Here is a 21038-nt window from a genome sequence, read left to right as displayed (position 1 = left end):
ATTTTTATACTAAAGGGCATCATGAGATCGTTTGATGAAATTGACGCCAAGATTGTAAAAGGAATCCAGCAGAGGCAAGCAGTGCCTGTTATAATGATGACAGTGGTAGCAGACTTTGTACTGATCGGCCCTGGAACATTCTGTCTCCCTTCAATGTTACCGATGGTATTCTGAGCGGCGATGAGTCGTGCCTGACGTCGAGCAACTTTCAGAATGTACGCATAAAGTGTCAGGATTGTTCCAAGTGAAACTCCAGAAATTGAAATGAATATGTTCCGAATATTATGATGCCTCAGACATTGAAACTGTTTCGTATCTTCAGACTGTTTGCTTGAAAGGCAAAACAAGGCAGAATATAATGTTATGATCAGCGTCCATACCAGTAGGATAATGACCTTTGACCTTTTAAGTGTCATCAGCCTCGGATAATGCAGTGTGTAGGTTATGGCTAAGAATCGATCAATTGTCAACAACGCCATTGAAACTGCGTTTATTGTGATTAATGTTAGTAGTAAATACGCCACAATTATTTCACAGAAAGCACCACTGATTGCCATTGAAGTGGATATGAAATAATACAGGCTGGGAATGCCACAGAAAATCCCTATACAGAGATCAGAAAGTGTGAGAGACATCATAAACATCTTGGTGGTTTCTTGGATTCCTGTGACAAGACGTAAAACCACAAGACATACTGAATTCAAAACCAGAATCAGTGCTATCGTTACAAAATAAAGCGCAGCTATAAAAATGCAGAGTGCGTCTTGACAATTTGTGAACAAACTCACTGTGTCCGATGCTAAAAGGGACTGGTTTGATCCGTTCCAATCCATGATGTCACAAAGGAGACTCCTCTACAAGTATTCAATTCAAGGTGTTTTTCATTCGTGAATCATGAGCTCTGAGAATGCGTTTTGACAATTTGTGAACAAACTCTCTGTGTACGATGCTAAAAGGGACTGGTTTGATCCGTTCGCATCCATGATGTCGCAAAGGAGACTCCTCTACAAGTATTCAATTCAAGGTGTTTTTCAGTCGTGAATCAGGAGCTCTGAGAATGCATCTTGACAATTTGTGAACAAACTCTCTGTGTACGATGCTAAAAGTGACTGGTTTGATCCGTTCCCATCCATGATGTTCTGAAGGAGACTCCTCTACAAGTATTCAATTCAAGGTGTTTTTCAGTCGTGAATCAGGAGCTCTGAGAATGCATCTGACAATTTGTGAACAAACTCTCTGTGTACGATGCTAAAAGGGACTGGTTTGATCCGTTCGCATCCATGATGTCACAAACAAGTATTAAATTCAAGGTGTTTTTCAGTCGTGAATCAGGAGCTCTGAGAATGCGTCTGACAATTTGTGAACAAATTCTCTGTGTCACAAAGGAGACTCCTCTACAAGTATTAAATTCAAGGTGTTTTTCAGGAACTTTGAAATCAGGAACTCTGAAGTTTTGTTTGAGCCACTGACAATTCCAAAACACTCAAGGCTCACAGAGTTTAGTACGACAGTCAGGGTGACTCTTAGAAGCAGTAGGTCAGAGCTAACAATGCAGAAAGGCTTTAATGAATCTAGACTTCATGTGAACAGTCCTTGTGGTTGGAAGTAGATTCTGGCCAATCTAAATGGTTTTCGTTTCATCATGTCAATGATGAGAATCTCCTGCATCTATGTCCCAGATGACTTAGAACTGAACTCAGGAATTCCTCAGGAAATCCCGGTGTCGAGAGCAGCAATAGATGAGTATCATTATGAGCCGATTTTTTCTTTCCACCCAGCTAGAAGTTAAAAAGCAGGACGATTCTTTTCAGAACTGAGAAGTCTCCCGAAAGTCCGAAATTGTACGCAGTAGTTGTATAGCAAGACAGTCTTCTCAAGAACAAAATCTACCTGGCAAGTAGACACACACATGGTGTTACCTCAAACCAAATATTTGTTTATACCTCGCCATGTAACGTCTCAATCTCATATACATTATGAGCAGTTTATTTCATTCGTTTCTTGGACGTCCCTTGTGCAGTGATGGTTTAATCTTTACCATTCAGATAAGAATCTAAGTAGAGTGAACGACTGCAGCGGTACAATTAATAGTCCGGACAATTTGTGTCAAGTCCATCGCACCACTTATCAGGAAAATAAATCGTTGACAACCCTTGAGACGTCTGAAATGATAACATCTTTCGGTCTCAGTGTGCAACGCCTTGAAGTGAGCACTCTTAACCAATAAGTGATACGTTTTCGTACTCAACCTAGATATTCTGGAACCATCTCAAGTCAGTCAAGCTAACAATAGTTAATTTAATAGGTGTGCCTTTGATTTTTGTTTAACTCGGTAAAAAGCACAGTCGGGGAAAAAAATGGGTCTCTTGTTGAAAAGAAACGTCAATTTAGTATGTACTTAATAAAGTCCACTTCTGGATGTAAAAGCTGAAGTTGTGCTTTGTAAAAAACACGCAGGTGGCATGTCGTGGCTTAGGGTTATGAGCACACTGGACTCAAGCTCTGGTGTTTGAAACAGAGAGAGTGAATAACCTGTTTTGATTGGGTTCAAACATCGCAGCCCAATAGCTGATTTGTGTTTAAAAGACATTAAACAACAATTCAATGAAAAAATAAACATTAAAAAGAGAAGTTTTGACAGTATTTTTTTGACAGTACACAAAAATACTTGGATATAATATGCTTGCAAGAATAAGATTACCAGCTAAAATACCAAGTCAAATCACAAAATGTGATTATCCTGCTTGTTTTTGCTTTATAGCAGAACATTGTTAAAAGCACTTGACACCATGTCGTACCGTAGTAATTACTCACAATAATTGTTAGCATAAAAACTTACTAGGTAACAAGCAATTGAGAGCTGTTGATTTACATTATATAAAACATTGTGAGAAACGGCTCCCTCTGAAGTAAAGTAGTTTTCGAAAAAGAAGTAATTTTTCTTTAAAATATTTGAATTCGATTTGGAGACCTCAGAAATAGATTTGGAGGTCCTGAAATGTTCATGTGACAAGGTTGTTTTTTCTTCCAATATTATCTCACAAATTATCAACGAAACACATAATAGTGCCACTTTTTTTCACAAAAAACTTTAGCTATTAAGTGTCGGATATCTTCTTAAAGTCAATGACAGCATGATGATCTAAAGTTGTGCAGCGTTTGCCTAAACTCCCTGTTCCTCCAGTAGTAGATGATGCAATTCAACCAACAGTTGCTGCTGAATAGAGTATTGGCAATTAAATAAATACCCGTCGGTCCTGTGATGTTTCCTAGTAATAATGATGCCGTGATAATTAAAGGAATCCAGCAGAGGCAAGCAGTGCCTGTTATAATGATGACAGTGGTAGCAGACTTTGTACTGATCGGCCCTGGAATATTCTGTCTCCCTTCAATGTTACCGATGGTATTCTGAGCGGCGATGAGTCGTGCCTGACGTCGAGCAACTTTCAGAATGTACGCATAAAGTGTCAGGATTGTTCCAAGTGAAACTCCAGTAATTGCAATAAATAAAAACAGCATACGATTTGATAGTGTCCCACAAAGAAATACCTGTTCGTTTGACATCTCTTTGTGTTGGGTACGATCTAAAATATAGAAACTGGCAGAGTATATTACTAAAGGTCAACGTCCATACCAGTGTGACCGTGACCTTTGACCTTTTAAGTGTCATCAGCCTCGGATAATGCAGTGAGTAGGTAATGGCTAAGAATCGATCAATTGTCAGCATAACCATTGATGATGCATTTATTGTGACCAATGTTATGATTATAAAGGGCAAGATCGTGCAGTAAGCTGCGCTGATTATCCATGAAGTAGACATGGAATAATACAGAATAGGAATTCCGTAGAAAGTTCCCGTGCAGAGGTCAGAGAGTGTAAGGGACATCATAAACAGCTTGGTGGTTTCTGGGATTCCTCTGACTTTACGTAAAACCACAAGACATACTGAATTCAGAACCACAATCAGAGCTATCGTTGTAAAAAACAGCACAAATGTAAAAACGCACAATGCATCTTGACAAACAGAGATTCCTCTTTCTTTGTTTCGAGTCAATTGTGATGAATTTGATCCGTTTTCATCCATGGTGACAAAGGAGATTGTCCTAAATCACTTTCTTAGAACTCCACAGAATTCTTTGGGCAAGATTGGTAGTTCTTTGGGTGCCGCTGATGAGCAAAAAAAACACATGAAGCTTGCTAAGATGTATAGAATCACAGTCAGAAACAGCAGTTCAATGCTAAACATGCTGATTGCGCCTCGTACAATCCGTGACACACTCCTCTCCTGAGTTGTTGGAAGTAAATTCTGGCGAATCTGCACGGTTTTCATTTTTTTTACAAAGGAAAATATCTTGCATCCAGGCCTGCTACTTCTCGGAAGTAAAGAATGTGATGCTTCCATGCACCCTGGTCATTGCCTTGGTGCCCTTGAAATGCTCCAGTAGAAATGTACAATTTCCTCATAGGGTGCCCTTTACCAAGGAGAAAATGCCTTGGTGCTCTTGTCCTTTCAGGCCTTGTGCGTCTATATCCAAGATGTCTAAGAACTGAACTCGGGAATTCCTAACTAAATCCAGGTGTAGAGAGCAACAATAGATGAGTATCGTTATGAGCTGATTTTCTACCTCCAGCCCACATAGAAGTGAAAAAGCAGGACAGTTCTTTTCAGAGCTGAGACGTCTCCCGAAAGTCTGAAAATGTACTCCGCAGTAGTAGTATAGCAAGACAGTTTTCTAAAGAACAAAATCTACCTGGCAAGTAGACACACACACATGACACATGGTGTTAGTGTAGACCCAATATTTATTGGTACCTAACTATGCAATGCCTCAAATCTTTTATACATTATATGAGCAGCTTATTTTATTTACTTCTTGGATTTTCATGATGAACTGATCTTTACCAATAAGAGCAATAACTAGAATCCATGCACAGCAAACAACTGGAGTGGCACAAATATAGTCTGGAAAAGTCTTTGTCAAGTCCATTGCACCAGGGAAATCAAACGCAGTAAACTCTTGAGATGTCCGAATCACTAACATCTCATGGCCTTTTGTATGAAACATCTTGAAGTGAGCTCCCCTAACCTATAAGTGATGTGTGTGTGTGTCTTCAACACTCGACCTGTGTTTGCCCAACCATCTCAAGTCAACAAAAATTTGCTTGCCAATTATTAGACTTGACTCAAGTCTCAATCCTGTGCCATCGCCAGAAAACTATTTTGTTGTGATGCTCTGCATTCCGTCAAACCGCGCAGGGGATAGGGACTTGACGACCCTGCACTCCCTTTCTCGGCACCACAATACATGTAGCTACTGCGCACTGCTTAATTATGGCTTGTTGGCGCGATATGCTAAGGGACCTCTCACACAAGAACGGGACTTGAATAAAGTCTAGCCAATCATTTAAGAAGTGCCACAGTGTCATTTACTATCGAGTAGAAAGTGCAATCAGCGAAAATGGGTTTTTGTAAAAAAAATTAATTCTGCGGTTTTCTAGTCACGTAACCTTAAGATGACCACAGTGCAGTGCTAAAAATAATTGTCCGGTCGGACGGGAAGTCAGGAAGTTGATCACTTTAGGATTTGTATTCTATCCTTATTTTGTTTACATTACATCAATCATGTCTTTTTTGGCCGTGTCTTTTACCTCTGTGCTATTGATACTTTTAGTAATAACTTCAACAATGTTTGCTGTGAGTCCGGCTAGACGTCGCTATGTACATGAATGGTTGATTACATAAAGTGCTTACACTGCCAGCAAATGTTTTGTCAGCCAAAACCAATTCGGTAATGTTTGTTTAACTTTTAAATTATGTAGTATGCCCCCAAACGGCAAGTCAGCAAATTTACTAGCCAGGCATAGTAAATTTAAAGGCAGTGGACACTATTGGTAATTGTCAAAGACTAGCCTTCACAGTTGGTGTATCTCAACATATGCAAGAAATAACTAACCTAGGTGAAAATTTGAGCTCAATCGGTCATCGAAGTTGCGAGATAATAATGAAAGAAAAAAACACCCTTGTCACACGAAGTTGTGTGCGTTTAGATGGTCTATTTCGAGACCTCAAGTTCGAAATCTGAGGTCTCAAAATCAAATTCGTGGAAAATTACTTCTTCCTCAAAAAAATATGGCACTTCAGAGGGAGCTGTTTCTCACAATGTTTTATACCATCAACCTCTCCCCATTACTGGTCACCAAGAAAGGGTTTATGCTTATGATTACTTGGAGTAATTACCAATAGTGTCCACTGCCTTTAATCGCAGCGCAATAGTGATAGTGATTGTCAAGTAGAAAATGCTGTCAGTTATACAAGTGTAAATTGTTGTCAAAACGAGTTAAGCTTTTGGTTACATACAATTTATTTTGTGCTGAAATTGGTCAAAACAAATCTAGAAATGCAGTCAACAATGTCTAATATAAGTACCCACAAGCAAAACAAATACAACTTTTTTTTCAAGCAGGCCATAATCAACCCCTTTCTCAAAAATGATAATAATAATTTAATAAATTTGTATTGTGCTCTCTCCAGGACTAGCCTGTTCGTGGGAGCTAAGAAAAAAAGAAAAAAAAAGGAAAACCACGCAATTTCAAGGCAAATTTGTGTGGATGATACTTTCTACTTTAAGACATCTTTCTAACCATACACACAATGCATTTCTTATCAAACTGTTTCAAATACTTTTCATAGGCTAACTCGCCCGATCCAAGGCAACGTGTCCCTTTAATGAAATCCACATCAATGAAAGATCCAATATTTTTGTCACAACCTGTTCCAAAAGGCCTTCTCAATTGAGAAAGGTTTTAAATAAAACAGAATGTATTTGAGTGTGATCCCTGGCTACACGGCAGTTAACGGTTGTATGGCTTCTGACTGGCACCCCCAAACAAAGATGTTGACAAAATAGGGACACCGCCAACATAGGGCTAGATAGCTCAGTTGGTACAGCGCCAGCACGTTAATCCGGAGGTCGTTGGTCCGAATCCCACTCTAGTCAATTCTTTGTTCAACCCCAAAAATTAAACAGAATGTGTGTCACAGTTCTGCTGACACAAACCTCAATCAATTATAAATCCAAATAAACACTTTTTCCATCCACTTATCAATAATTTCTGGTCCACCATCTTTAACAGATAAATATCAACATAAATCTTTGTCATTTTATTGGAAACTGCACCATATCATAAACAAATGTATTAGATTTGTTTGTGATTTTATTGTGCTGCAAAATTTATTAAAATTGAAAATTCTGTACAAGAATGTTTTTTTTAACTTAACCCATCCCGTCAATTTCTGTTCCATTTCCTGTCATCAGAAGCTCAATTCAAATATCCTAAATCTCCCTTTTTTGTTTGGGCGAAATTCTGTTGTAACGAAACACAATATAGTTCCGTAACAGTGGGCTCCAATATATTGTAGATACAAAGCACTTTGAAGTGCACGATTGGTTTAGTTTCAGCTAATCTTGGAAAAACCAATGACAGCATGATGGTTTGAAGTTGTGCTTGCTTAAACTCCATGTTCCTCCAATAGTAGATGATGCAATTCAACCCACAGCTGAAATAAAAAATTATGAATGCTAATCATTAGCATTCATAATTTTACATAAGCATTCATATTTTGTTTACAACACCACCTAAAAATGTATTTTTTTATTAAATTGCTGTTACTCTACTTGGCAGCAACTGTAGACCGTATCGAATATGGCGTCCCTATTCAAATACCTGCCCTACAAATTGCCGTCTGTAAGGGTGTGCGTGTGTATGAGCGTGTGCGTACGTGTGCCATAGAAATCAAACCGAGAATGCTGCGTTCTTCATTAATGTACGCATTTAGACGCGCATACGGCCTGCCCTACAAGATGGCGACTTTCATAGCAACAAAGGGGTTGTTCGATATGGTCTTTTGGTTGACTTGCATCATCTATTATTGTTATACTTCGGTAACAAACTGCGAAGTTTGATTGGTCGAGAACCAATCACATGACGCGCAAAAAACCCGCATGTTACATGGCTCGACTGGCCGGGTAACATGAAAAGTGATGTACACCAGTGTACATCACCTTGATCGTTCCCAGCGTTGGTCGCTTTCCAGCGCTCTGTATGAAACAACCGCGGGTTCGAGGGAATTGTTTCGTCTGCTTATTAAACAATGAATAGTCCGTCGTAATAATGATTGAAGATAACAACATAAAGTCTTCGAGAAGAGGAATAACAATTAAACAAAGGTATAACAAAACAATTGTTGCACGCTGTGACTGGGGTCCATGGGTTTTGTACCCTCGTGGGGAAATGGCACCCTCGGCTTCGCCTCGGGTGCCATTTTCCCCCTCGGGTGTACAAAACGCCATGGACCCCAGTCACAGCGTGCAACAATTGTATACTGGAGGATACCATGATGAATGAGTGTCTGTTATAATGATCACAGTGGTGTCAGACTCTGTAGTGATTCATTGTTGGATTATATTATATCATTATTGAGAGTGTGGTGTCAGCAATTTTCTGGTTGAGTACACACAGTTGTAGTCATGAAGGAGCCAGTTTGATGCACGTGACTTTATTAATTGCAATCATTAGTACGGTGATGAAGTCATTGAGCATGTTGAGTCTAGATATTTTGAAACCAAAAAAAATTGTTTTTTTTTTGTAATATTTTGTTATAATTTGTGGGTGATCAGGCTAGCGATCAAAACACCTTCTATTACACTGAAAATTACTTAAATTATTTTAAAAAAACAATGAAATTTGTTAGATATTAATACTAATAGATATAAACCTGTAGATTGCATTGATACTCTGTCATCTGTCATCACGATTACATAATCACAGATTGAATTGCACTATAAGTCAAATATATTACGTCAAAAAATCATAATTATCTGATGAGCATCGTCATCAACAACAATTGTGTCAAAATTGTGTACCAAATTTGACTTTTACTTATAATAATAATAATAATAAAGGTATTTATATAGTGCCTTAACCAAAGATCAAAGTGCTGTACAAGAACAATACAAAGAAAGAAGAAAGAAAAAACAAAACAACAACAACAATAACAACAACAACAACAAAGGATTAATGGCGAGGCTGACTGAAAAAGTCAGGTCGAAATCAGGATTTGCAGTGAAATTTCTTTAAAAAGTTATAAAGCATTATAATAGGTTACTGTGGCAAAATAAAAAGGAATTTAAAGATCGTTATAGTGGATTAAATCTTCCTTGACATCTACCCTTTGAAATAAATCACAATATTATGTCATAGTGATGTCACAGAAGCATAACCCTTTAATCATGCTTTTTAAATTTTTTAATTTTTTCACATTTTTCACTTCAGCTTAGGTTCATCTTTATGTCAAAAAAAAAGTTTTGAAAAAAATTATTACTTTGTTGTCTCAAAGTCTGTTAATTGCATTGTGTCTTTAAACAAAACCCATTGATTAAATGACATAAAGCACAATATAGCTTCACAGTTTGTTTGCAATGACATTACCACATTCAAACAAAATCAGATATTAAAATATTTTTTCAAATATTGCACATTTTGTGCTGTACATATCTCCTGAGCTACACAAAAGATAACCGTTGCATCACCTGAAATGCAATGACATTACCGCATTCAAACTAAATCAAATATTAAAAAATTTTTGTTAACATTAAAATTTCAACAAAAAATTTCCTCCATCAAAATGTCGTAACACTTTTCTTTCGTAACAAAACTATGTTGTGAACAAAAGATAACAGTTACAGTAGTAGCCAAGCACGTTGAAATGCACGATAGGTTCAGTGTCGAACTGTATACCGAAGTCAGTAACAGCATGATAATTTAAAGTTGTGCAGCGTTTGCCTAAACTCCCTGTTCCTCCAGTAGTAGATGATGCAATTCAACCAACTGCTGCAGCTTAATAGAAACATAGCAATTAAATAAACATTTTTAGGCGGTGCTTGATATTTGTATAATGATGTTGATAAAACGATAAATGCAGGCATCCAGCAGAGGCAAGCAGCGCCTGTTATAATGATGAAAGTGGTTGCAGACTTTGTACTGATTGGCCCTGGAACATTCTGTCTCCCTTCAATGTTACCGAGGATATTCTGAGCAGCGATGAGTCGTGCCTGACGTCGAGCAACTTTCAGAATGTACGCATAAAGTGTTAGGATTGTTCCAAGTGAAACTCCAAGAATTGCAGCAATTATATACAACAGAGATGGGTAAAGCGATAGACAAAGAAGTACATGCTCAAAGAACTCGCTCCGATCACTTTGGGTACCTACATGTATGTATAAAATAAAACACCAGCTAGAGTATAGCATGATGGTCAAGCTCCAAATCAGTGTGATCATGACCTTTGACCTTTTAAGTGTTATCAGCCTCGGATAATGCAGTGTGTAGGTAATGGCTAAGAATCGATCAATTGTCAACAAAACCATTGATAGGACATTTATTGTGATTAACGTTATTGCTAGAAATGGCATGATCTTACAGAACGGACCGTCAACACTTGGATAGAACATGAAATAACGCAAATTAGGAATTCCAAAGAAAATCCCACCGCAGAGGTCAGAAAGTGTGAGGGACATCAAAAACATCTTGGTGGTTTCTTGGATTTCTCTGACTTTATGTAAAACCACGAGGCATACTGAATTCAAAACCAGAACCACTGCTACTAATATGAAAAATAGCGCAGTTATAACAATGCAGAGTGTATCTTGACAATTATCCGGTTTCCAATAATTTCCTAAAAAACTTGATCCGTTTCCATCCATGGTGTCACAAAGGAGATTTTCCTACGGTTTACATGAACTTTATGGTTGGTGTTTATCCTTGAGTCAGGAACTCAACTGAAAATCAGATTTGTACAAAATGGTGGTTTCTTAGTTGCCAATGACGATGAAAAAGAAATCAATATTCAGAGCATCGTGAATTCAAACCCGAATGCGTCTTGTACAATCCGTGAACACTCCCGAGGTTTTGGAAGTAAGTTCTGGCGAATCTGAACGGTTTCCTCCCGTGGTGTCAGTGAGGAAAATCGCCTGCATCTACCAAATGTACAGTATATATCCAAGATGTCTAAGAACTGAACTCAGGAATTCCTCAGTAAATCACAGTGAAGAGAGAAGCAATAGATGAGTATCAATATGAGATGCTTATTTTATTTCCAACGACTCTGCTCATCAGCTGATCAGACTTGGCTTTCTGTTCCCAGAACTAGAACAGTAGAAGGAATGTAGGCTTTAGCTCATTCGCCATGGCTGCCCCGCATCTGTGGATAAGCTTCCTGCTTGTCTGAGAGAAGCGATTTTGATGCCTGTATTCAAACGTCTCCTGAAGACATTTCTGTTCCGCACCCAATCCTACAGTTTGTTTTTTTGTGTCTCGTCTCCTGTAAAGCGCTCTGTTCTTAAGCGCTATTAGTGCTCCGTACTGTTTCTTGGATTTCCTTTTGCGATGACGACCAAATTCTTTCCGGTTAAAGCAGGAGTTCAGATTTCAAATACAATGAACAAGTACAAACTTTTTTTAAAAGTTTTTTTCAAGACCAATCAGAAAAGTCAATCACAGAAATCTCTTCCAGTGTCTGAACTGCTAACATTTATCGATCTCAGTGTGCTTTTTCTTGAAGTGAGCTCCGTTAACTTTTAAATGATGTGTGTGTCTACCACTCAACCAGAAGATATAGGTATTTCAAAACCGTCTGAACAAGTACAAACGTTTTTATGTTAAGTCTTTTTCAAGACCAATACACCAGTTATCAGGAAAGTCAATCGTAGAAAACTCTACCAGTGTCTGAATTGCTATTTTTCATCGGCTTTAGTGTGCAACATCTTGGGGTGAGCTCCCTTAACTTTTAAATGATGTGTGTGGCTACACTCAACCAGTAGGTATTTCAAAACCGTCTGAAGTCGAAACAGCAAGTCCGCAGTTATAGTCTAGCATCGTATCATGTAGTTCAGTATCCCTCTAAGTAATTAATGGATACATTTTTAGGTGAAACATGTAATTTGCATTTGTATTCAAAGCAAGAGTAATGCGCAATTAGCTCTTTGGAGGGAATATTCATCATCTTGGAGAGATTGGCTGTTGCCAGAGTGGTGTTAATATCCCCTTGTGGGAGTTTGCCGAGTTCCCTTGATGGGAAGATCATCTAAAAAAAATAATAATAGTAATAATAATAATAATAATTGAAAAGGCAAGTACTCTTTTACCACCTACCTAATTTTTTAATTTCCTCTTGAGCAATTTGCGACTAAGTATAATTACAAGCTATTAGTGAAGCTATTGAATAGCGCAGAGGGGTCATTTATTCCAAATGCTCATGAATTGTTCCTGAGCCATAATTTCTTTTCTTTTCCTTTGTGATGATACTGACAATACAAATTGCAGACATTTGTTAGTTTGAGCGTTTCATTCCAGGAAAAGTCTTTAAAGGCTTTTTTGTTTGTTATGTCTGAATTTTAACCTTTAATTAATTACTTGACATTAAAATTAGCTGCGATACTTGGAGCGAAAACATGTATTGTTCGTTTTTGATTAATTGCTTCCAAGAATGTACATATGTTTGTTTGTGCTATTTTGAAGCAACTTACAGACACTGGACACCTTCGGTAATTGACAAAGACCAGTCTTCTCACTTGGTGTATCTCAGCATATGCACAAAATAACAAACCTGTGAAAATTTGAACTCAATTGGTCATCAACGTTGCGAGATAATAATGGATAATAATGCTCGAAAGGCGAATTCTGAGGTCTTGAAATCAAGTTAAAATATTTGTGATTTTAAAATGACTTCTTTCTCGAAAACTACGTTATCTCCAGAGGGATGCGTTTCTCACATTGTTTTATACTACTACATGTATGAACAGCTCTCCATTGCTTTTTACGAAGTAGTAATTTTTTTTGATAACAATCACTTAGAGCAATTACCAGTAGTTAGTGTCCAGTGCCTTTTAAGCAAGATAAGCTCCATAGTATGTAGATGAACGTTTTTTTAACAGTGTTTGTATTTGTTGTAATTTCCTTGCATTTGCAGTGTATTTGATGGCAAGCTCATTCCTTACCCTAAACGTGAGTTCCTTACAGACGACGACAATGAAGACAAGTCAGACACCAGTAAGGTAAGTCACGTAGGCCACCTAGGGCAGGTCAGAGGTCACTCACATTTTAGTTTCAAAATGCAAAAAAAGGGGCACTGAAAGAGTTAACTATTACTTCAGTACTCAATAGAGTTGAAAGGGTCTCTCAATGGATAATGTACAATTAACAGCACAAATAGATGGTTGGTGTTTTGTATGATGCATGTGCATGCCATGTATTTCAGTTGCTGTGCCATGATTTTGTATCAGAAATAATGCCACCTTGCATTCTCCTATTTTTTTAATTATTTTATTTTATATAAACTTCGCTGAGCAAGATTTCCTTCAAGAATTTCATTTTGATACTGAGTTTTGCTACTATGTAAATAGGCTCTAACTGACCAAAAGTGAACTTTCAGGCTACAAAGACCCAATTATGAAGTCCAGTTTAATGACATGAATGAAATTATATGATTGTTGATAACCGTTGACTGAGAAAAAAAGACGAATAGATTATTATTTTTTTTTGGGGGGGGGGGTGTGAATTTGGTTGTGGAAAAGTCAGTGCATGTACATGTCCTTTAAATAATGTTTAGTAACAAATTATGTTTGCTTCATCAAGGGAGGAGATTACACAAAAGGCATTAAAAGGCCTTGGGAAAAAATGTCATCATCAAGTTACTTATTTGAATGTTCTTGTTGAATGGAAAACTCAACATTTCAAATTAAATAGACGGTTCCTACATGTACTTGACTAATGTGAGTTAGACAAAGAATGCCAACTTTGCACTGAGAATATTGATGGCCTCTCGGGGACAAACTCTTGGTGGCGCTCTATATTATATGAAAGAGTTTTTACTGTAATTACACAGCTAAAACAACATCTTGGGGAATTAGACTATAGAGCCTGTCTCAGTCTAATGCAAGTGTGGTAGCCTTTCCTATAAAGAATTTGTAGCGTAGAAAAACTGTGGTTTTACTTTGAATTTCATTCTTACACTTTGCTGTTTTTATTTTTGGCTTTCCCCCCGCCTGATTTTCTTTTGGTTTTCTCCCGCTTTTCCTTTTGTTGCGTGTGTGTGTGTGCTAAAAAAATTTGTTTGTCCATGCTGTATGCAACATCCTGCTTGACCTTCGACCTTGGCACTATGACCTGCTTGACCTTCGACCTTGGCACTATGACCTCTGCTGAACTTCACAACCCTTTTATGCTGACTGCATGTTGTGCATGCATGTGTGTGTGGCTGTTGTATGCTGGTGTCATCCTATTGCTGTTGCTGCTGTCAACCATCGCTGCGTCATTAAAGTCGGGATCCGGTACTCATTTACAGGCTCACCAACGAATGCGCATGGCGCATCAAGCCAGTCACGGGCACAGTGTAGGTGGCATTATCAGCATTTTTTTGCTTTTAGTTTTATTTGTAGAAAAAAAAAAAACACTAAACAAATTGGCAGTCATTTTTTTTTCAGCAGTAATTTTCACTTTTTCAGAATATATAAGGACTTAATGTACACATTCAAAATAATTGTCTAAATTAAGAGGAAAAATTGAAAGAAATAAACAATGAACACCTTCATAATATGGGCAAACTTTGATATAATGTGATGCAATCAAGCATAACAATGAACACCTTCATGATATGGGCAAACTTTGATATAATGTGATGCGATCAAGCATAACTAGTCTTTTGTTGTCCCACATTTTCTTTTATACTTTGATACATTTGAAAAGAGAATAGTCTACCATGATGCTTTAAAGGGTCTATGTAACTTTTGTAGGACAAAAAACACAATGTCCACAGATTTACACTAAATTCACACAGTATCAAGATAATGATAGTAGAAAGCTTCCCTGAAAATATTACGTGCTGAGATGCTGTAGATTTTGGGGAAATGAGTAAAACAATGTCATGAAAATAATTTTCATCTCATGAGACAAAAATTATTTTAATCATTTACAAACGTATTTTCATGACATTGTTTTGCTCATTTCTCAAAAACTACAGCTCCTCAGTAAGTAATATTTGAAGGGAAGCTTTCCACTATCATTATCTTCAAACCCTGCAAGTTCAATGTAAATCTATGGACATTTGAAAAAGTACCCAAATCCTTTAAATGATGAAGTGTTAAAATCCCATGCTGATATCCCCTTTGGATCAAAATTGTGAAAGTAGAAACACCAAGAGATGTGTGAGAATGAAACTGAGAAAAAGGAATTGAAATTTGAGTTGTTTGTTGAACACACATCACCACATTTTCATTCAATGCTATTTTGGAGCCCTTTTTGATGTCGTTTATCAGGAATAAAGTTGTGGAACTTAAATTTACAATTTGTAATTTTTTTTTTTACAATTTTACCCATGTTGGCTTGTTTCTCAATTCTGATATTTCCAACAGTGACTCATTTAGCTTATTCGCATCACATAAACTTGTTCATCCAATAATACAACTTTTTTACTATTCTTCTAGACTAGCTGGCCTTCTGCTGGTTCCTGCATTTATATTTAAAATAGTTGCAATTCGACCACCAATTTTCCTCTTCTTGTCAATTTGCTCTGCCAAAGGGAAGTTGTGCCATTGGTCTTCTAAAGTCATTGAAACATTTATAAATTAGGTTTTGTTTTATTATTATTGTTATTATTTTCTCCATTAGTTTAAAAAAACAAAACTAATATCTATAAGCAGGCATGCAACTTTTCAGCTGATCAGCTGCTTTCCTCTTATTTTTCAAAACAGTGCCATAGAAAACTGAAAAACACTGTACAAAAGTTAAATGTGATCGACCATTTCCTTTTTTTGTTTTTTGGCAATTAGAGAAAGTTGCATGTCTGTATAAGTTTATAGATCTACTGCCTCAAAGGTAAATTGCAGTGGCTACATTAAAACAAGTAAACAATTTCCGCTCAACTTTTCAAGTTGAAACATTTTTTGGGATGCTTGGAAACTGTACATGCTGAGCAAACTTCAAATAAAAATCTTTCTCAAGCTTTTGTCATGGCTTCCTTTGAGTTTGCTTTTGCAATGCCACCAAGTCAGCTTCAAAATGCAAGGAGTAGCTGGTAGAGGCAATTTATTTGGGGTAAAAAGCAGTTATATTCCAGCCGACAGGAAACTCAAGAAAGTTACCTCAACTTTACCATCAATCTATAAGCGGTATTTCAGATGATTTTAAATTTTCTAAAAAGTACCAACCTTTACTACAAAAATTGTTTCAACATGTGAATAGACAGGCTGGTTTATACTGAACATAATTTAATGTTGATATTGTACATGTAGTATTTTATCATTTGGATTTCCTTGATATTTCAATCCAAATATGGACAGTTTGGGACCCGATTTCATGGTTCTGCTTACTGTTAGCAAAGAATCAGCGCTCACGGAAGCAGGTAATTGTGCGCTTATGTCAAGCATGTTTCATCGGTAAGCAGGGAATGTTTACTTGTGCGCATTTGTACTCCATGTTACTAGGCATGCTTCTTACCTAGCTATAGCGCAGAAGTTAAACATTTGCACAGTAGGCGGAGAATGGTGATCATAAGTGCAGACGTTGACAGTAAGCAGAGCCATGAAAAGGGGCTCGTTAGGTAACTACTCATATGACGATGCAAAATGCCATCCTTTATTGTGTTTCTTGTATAGACCCTATTCACAATGCGCAGCGCACATACACGCGCATCTCCTGTCCGCCATTTTGTGTGTCAAAACGTGCACAAAAGGAATGGACTCCCCAATAAGGCAGAAAATGGTAGATTTGCATTGTTCGCAGGTGCGCAAACACGTGTACCATCCTTTTGGGCACGAATTGAAACACAAAATGGCGAACAGGAGATGTGCGTGTAGGTGTGCGCATTGTGAATAGGTTCTATTGTCATTAGAACTGGAATCAAAAGTATGTGTATCATGTCTTTATTTTTGTTTTTCCGTTGTCGTTTAGACTGGGGGCTCATCAAGCCATGCACAAGGAGCTAAGAGAATGCGAGTAGCAGCCTCGGCGTCCAGCCACGGCGGGGCACCGGGAGGAGGGATGATGCAGAACGAGTACCAGGCACAGCAGGTAAAGGTGAAGTGTCGGACCTCATAAACACATATATTTATACATGTACATGTAGATTAGGAGTGAGAGTCATGTTATTTAGCTAGTTCGAGTGTGCACCATGGTCAACTAAACAAGTTCGAGTGTGCACAATGGTTAACTAAAGGTTGATTATTTCGAACCGAACCCAGAAACAAGCTCGAGCGAGGCACTATATTGACCCATTTCACCTGACGTCATCATCAGAATAATCTTGGATGCGCCATTTTGGTGGTCAATGTCAACGTGTGTTATTCAGTGAAGTGCGCATTTTTAGGTGACGCAGCGTTTACACGTAAACCTATCGACCACCAACATGGTGAGCGTGGCATCAGTCGCCGCGTGTGACGCGCGTGCAAGGGGTCAATAGTGGACCATTGGGTGATTTTGCCTGATGCCCAGGATGTATTGAATGCATAGGTTACCATGGAACATTGACTAGTTGTTGACAAATAGGCGCTGCTCAAACTTGCCCAAGGCAGACCAACTTCTCTTGCAGAATCAAGTTACTACTTTGTTGCACTGACATGACACTGTTTTCCCCCCCTTAAAGGCACTGTACACGTTTGGTAATTTACTCAAAATACATATTACCATAAAAACTTACTTGGTATTGAGCAACGGAGAGCTGTTGATAGTATAAAACATTGTGAGAAACGACTCCCTGTGAAGAAGCGTAGTTTTTGAGAAAGAGGTAACTTCTTACGCAAATAATAAAAGACTTCTGGCCAGAAGCCTTTTATTCCTATCTGAAAGCACACTAATTTGTACAACAAGGTTGTTTTTTCTTTCATCATTTTCTTGCAACTTCAACTACCAAATGAGCCCAAATTTTCATGGGCTTGTTATTTTATGCGTATGTTGGGATACACCAAGTGAGAAGACTGGTCTTCGATATTTACCAAATGTGTTCAGTGCCTTTAAAAACCAGACATGAAACTAGTACATCAATTTTGCACTTTTTTCCACCACCTCACAGAAGCACATGATGCCCGGATACCAGCAGAACACAACACAAGCCAGCAACCCGGCGACCTCCAAACAGCAACAGGGTATGATGTACACCTCAAATACAGTCCAGAGCAACGGCGGGTCCTACAACCAGCAACATCAACACCAGCAACACCGCTATTAATGCAGCAGTCCTTGAAATGACCCACGGCACCCACAGCAGTTACTACCACTCCCAGACGATCTCTTCATGCCATGTACAGTATGTCGATACCCAATAGGCCTTGAAATAACCCACGGACAGTATCGACGCCCTGGTGGGCGGTGCTTGGCCAGCCTGCCCAGAACTAACACACTTCTCCCAGCACTCTGAGCAAACTACACTGTGCTTAGCCAGCACAGACTTTCCACAGATTGCACTTCAGCAGATAAAACAATGAATCCTCTGCTGAACTGCTCGCCCTTGGTGGATTAAATTGGATTAAGAGCCCACCACTACAAGTGGTCTAGCTACATGTACATGTACAACACTGCCCACGGCACCCACAGCGAGTGCCGTGGTGCCCTGTGCTTTTGCTGTGTTGCTCAGTCCTTTTGCTGTGGTGCCCTGTGCTTCTGCTGTGGTGCCCTTAGCAAAGCTCCGCTACAAGATTACATTTTCTTCATTGGAGTGGCCCTTACCAGAGGGAAATTGCAAGACCTGGATGCACCACCATGTGCTGCAAAGGAACGACTTTGGGACAGCTCAATCCTTTCACATCCTACAATGGAAGGTACTCTTTTTATCTTTGAGAAATATCCACAAAGGAGACAAACAATTGCCCAGTGAGACACTCTAATAAGTGCATACACTTAGTTGCTGGGAAAAATGGAATGCCAAATGTGAACCGGATAAATGTGTTCAAGTTACGACTGTGAATGTTAGCCATTTCTTTCCTGTGGTGGTGACGTGATGTTGGAAATGTTCGGTCTTTGGTCGTAGTATGTGAGTGCATTTCTCAGCAAAAATTATTAAATATATTGTATATAAATTGTATGTATTATTTAGTAGTAAAGTTGACTTGTAGCTATATGTCACATGGCACCACACTCTATATATACGTAAACACATTGTGGAAAAGTCGTGGCCGAGCGGTTAAGAGCACCGAATTCAAACTCTGGTGTTTCTGATCAGCAGAGTGTGGCTTCGAATCCCCAGCCGTGACACTGTGTCCTTGAGCAAGACACTTAACCATTGCTTCGTCCTTCGGATGGGACGTAAAGCCGTTGGTCCCATGTGTTGTGTAATGCATGTAAAAGAACCCAGTGCACTTATCGAAAAGAGAAGGGGTTCGCCCGGTGTTCCTGGTTGTGGCTGCTTAATGCGCCGTAGCACCTTGTAAACCCTTATAAGGTGCTAAATAATTGGGTCTCAGAATTCATCATTGCAATAACCTATCTTTCTGAAAGTTTGTATATACTTAGCGCCTTGAGTACCTTGTTTGGTAGATACGTGCGCTAATATAAGACTTCGATATTATTATTACATTGACTCCCAAAATGGTGAAAGCAAGATTACCGAGTTGGGTCATTGGACTCTTACTTAGATTGGAACCTTAGACTACTCTTAAGGCACCAGACACTCTTGGTAAGTACTCAAAATAATTGTTAGGATAAAAACTTACTAGGTAACAATTAGCAATTGAGAGTATAACATATTGTGAAAAACGACTCCCTCTGAAGTAAAATAGTTTTAGAGAAAGAAGTAATTTCTCACTTAAATAATAAAAGACTTCAGGCCTGAAGCCTTTTATTAGGCATTTGAAAGCACACAAATTTGCGCAACAAGTGTGTTTTTTCATTCATCATTCTCTCGCAACTTCAAAGACCAATTGAGTTCAACATTTCACATGTTTGTTATTTGATGCGTATGTTTAGACACACCAAGTGAGAAGACTGGTCTTCGACAATTACAAACGGTGTTCAGTGTCTTAAACTAATAAGTACTGTTCTTAGTATTTAAACTAATTTCTCAAGGTCAGATGAAGAAATAAATCATGCACACATACAGTTGACTATAAATTGCAATGATATTTATATCATAATTTATTCTAGATTAATGTTACACCATACTAATGTCTATTGAGACACCAACTTTTTTGTAGTCACAAGATCTTATTGCTCCAATAGAAAAACAACATTTCTTATTTACTGCCTTGCTAATAATAACCATGTCTGTAACCCCATGTGCACATTAGCTCTGTTAAGAACTCGTCTTACTTTTGTTCATTGCCTCAAACTCTAATAAATAAGGGTTTTATTTAAGTCCAGTGCTAAGCTTAATCAAACTTGTGGCAATTATTAGAAACCAATCACTCCAGCTGTTTGATCAAATTATAGTCATCTTAAAAAAAAAAACACAATAAAAGTCCGGCAGTCCAGCAGAACCTGTTTACAAGGCTTGTGAACTTCGCAAATTTTGCTTGAAAATGTTTACAAGGCTATATATGTACTTCGCAAATGTGGCTTGAAAATGTTGAATAGGCTTGTGAACTTCGCAAATTTTGCTTGAAAAAGTTTACAAGGCAAATTTTGCTTGAAAATGTTTACAAGGCAAATTTTGCTTGAAAATGTTTACAAGGCAAATTTTGCTTGAAAATGTTTACAAGGCAAATTTTGCTTGAAAATGTTTACAAGGCCTTGTGAATTTCGCTAATTTTGCTTGAAAATGTTTACAAGGCTAGCCTTGTGAACTTCGCAAATTTTGCTTGAAAATGTTTACAAGGCTATAGCCTTTCAAATTTTGCTTGAAAATGTTAACAAGGCTATAAGCCTTGCAAATTTTGCTTGAAAAAGTTTACAAGGCTAAAGCCTTGCAAATTTTGCTTGAAAATGTTTACAAGGCTTATATAGCCTTGTGAATTTCGCAATTTTTGCTTGAAAATATTTACAAGGCTATAGCCTTG

General features: G+C 38.1%; 1 protein-coding gene across 3 annotated transcripts in view; it reads left to right on the top strand.

Annotated features, from left to right (window-relative positions):
- LOC117296812 (cyclin-dependent kinase 8-like) overlaps nt 1-19288 on the top strand; it is a 31558-nt gene extending 12270 nt beyond the window's left edge. Inside the window, exons 11-14 of one of the 3 annotated variants that reach the window (XM_033779876.1) lie at nt 13028-13112; nt 14378-14449; nt 17005-17124; nt 18122-19288. In XM_033779876.1, coding sequence (XP_033635767.1) covers nt 13028-13112; nt 14378-14449; nt 17005-17124; nt 18122-18277 — 433 coding nt within the window. In that variant the 3' untranslated portion in view covers nt 18278-19288. Of the gene's footprint in view, nt 1-13027; nt 13113-14377; nt 14450-17004; nt 17131-18121 lie in introns of all 3 variants that reach the window. The other 2 variants (XM_033779875.1, XM_033779877.1) reach the window with 2 other exon arrangements.
- Nucleotides 19289-21038: the final 1750 nt, after the last annotated feature.

The sequence above is a fragment of the Asterias rubens genome, chromosome 11 (assembly GCF_902459465.1).
Source record: "Asterias rubens chromosome 11, eAstRub1.3, whole genome shotgun sequence".
NCBI lineage: Eukaryota > Metazoa > Echinodermata > Asteroidea > Forcipulatida > Asteriidae > Asterias > Asterias rubens.
The sequence above is the reverse complement of the archived record's forward strand: the minus strand, read 5'-3'. Positions and strand labels throughout refer to the sequence as shown.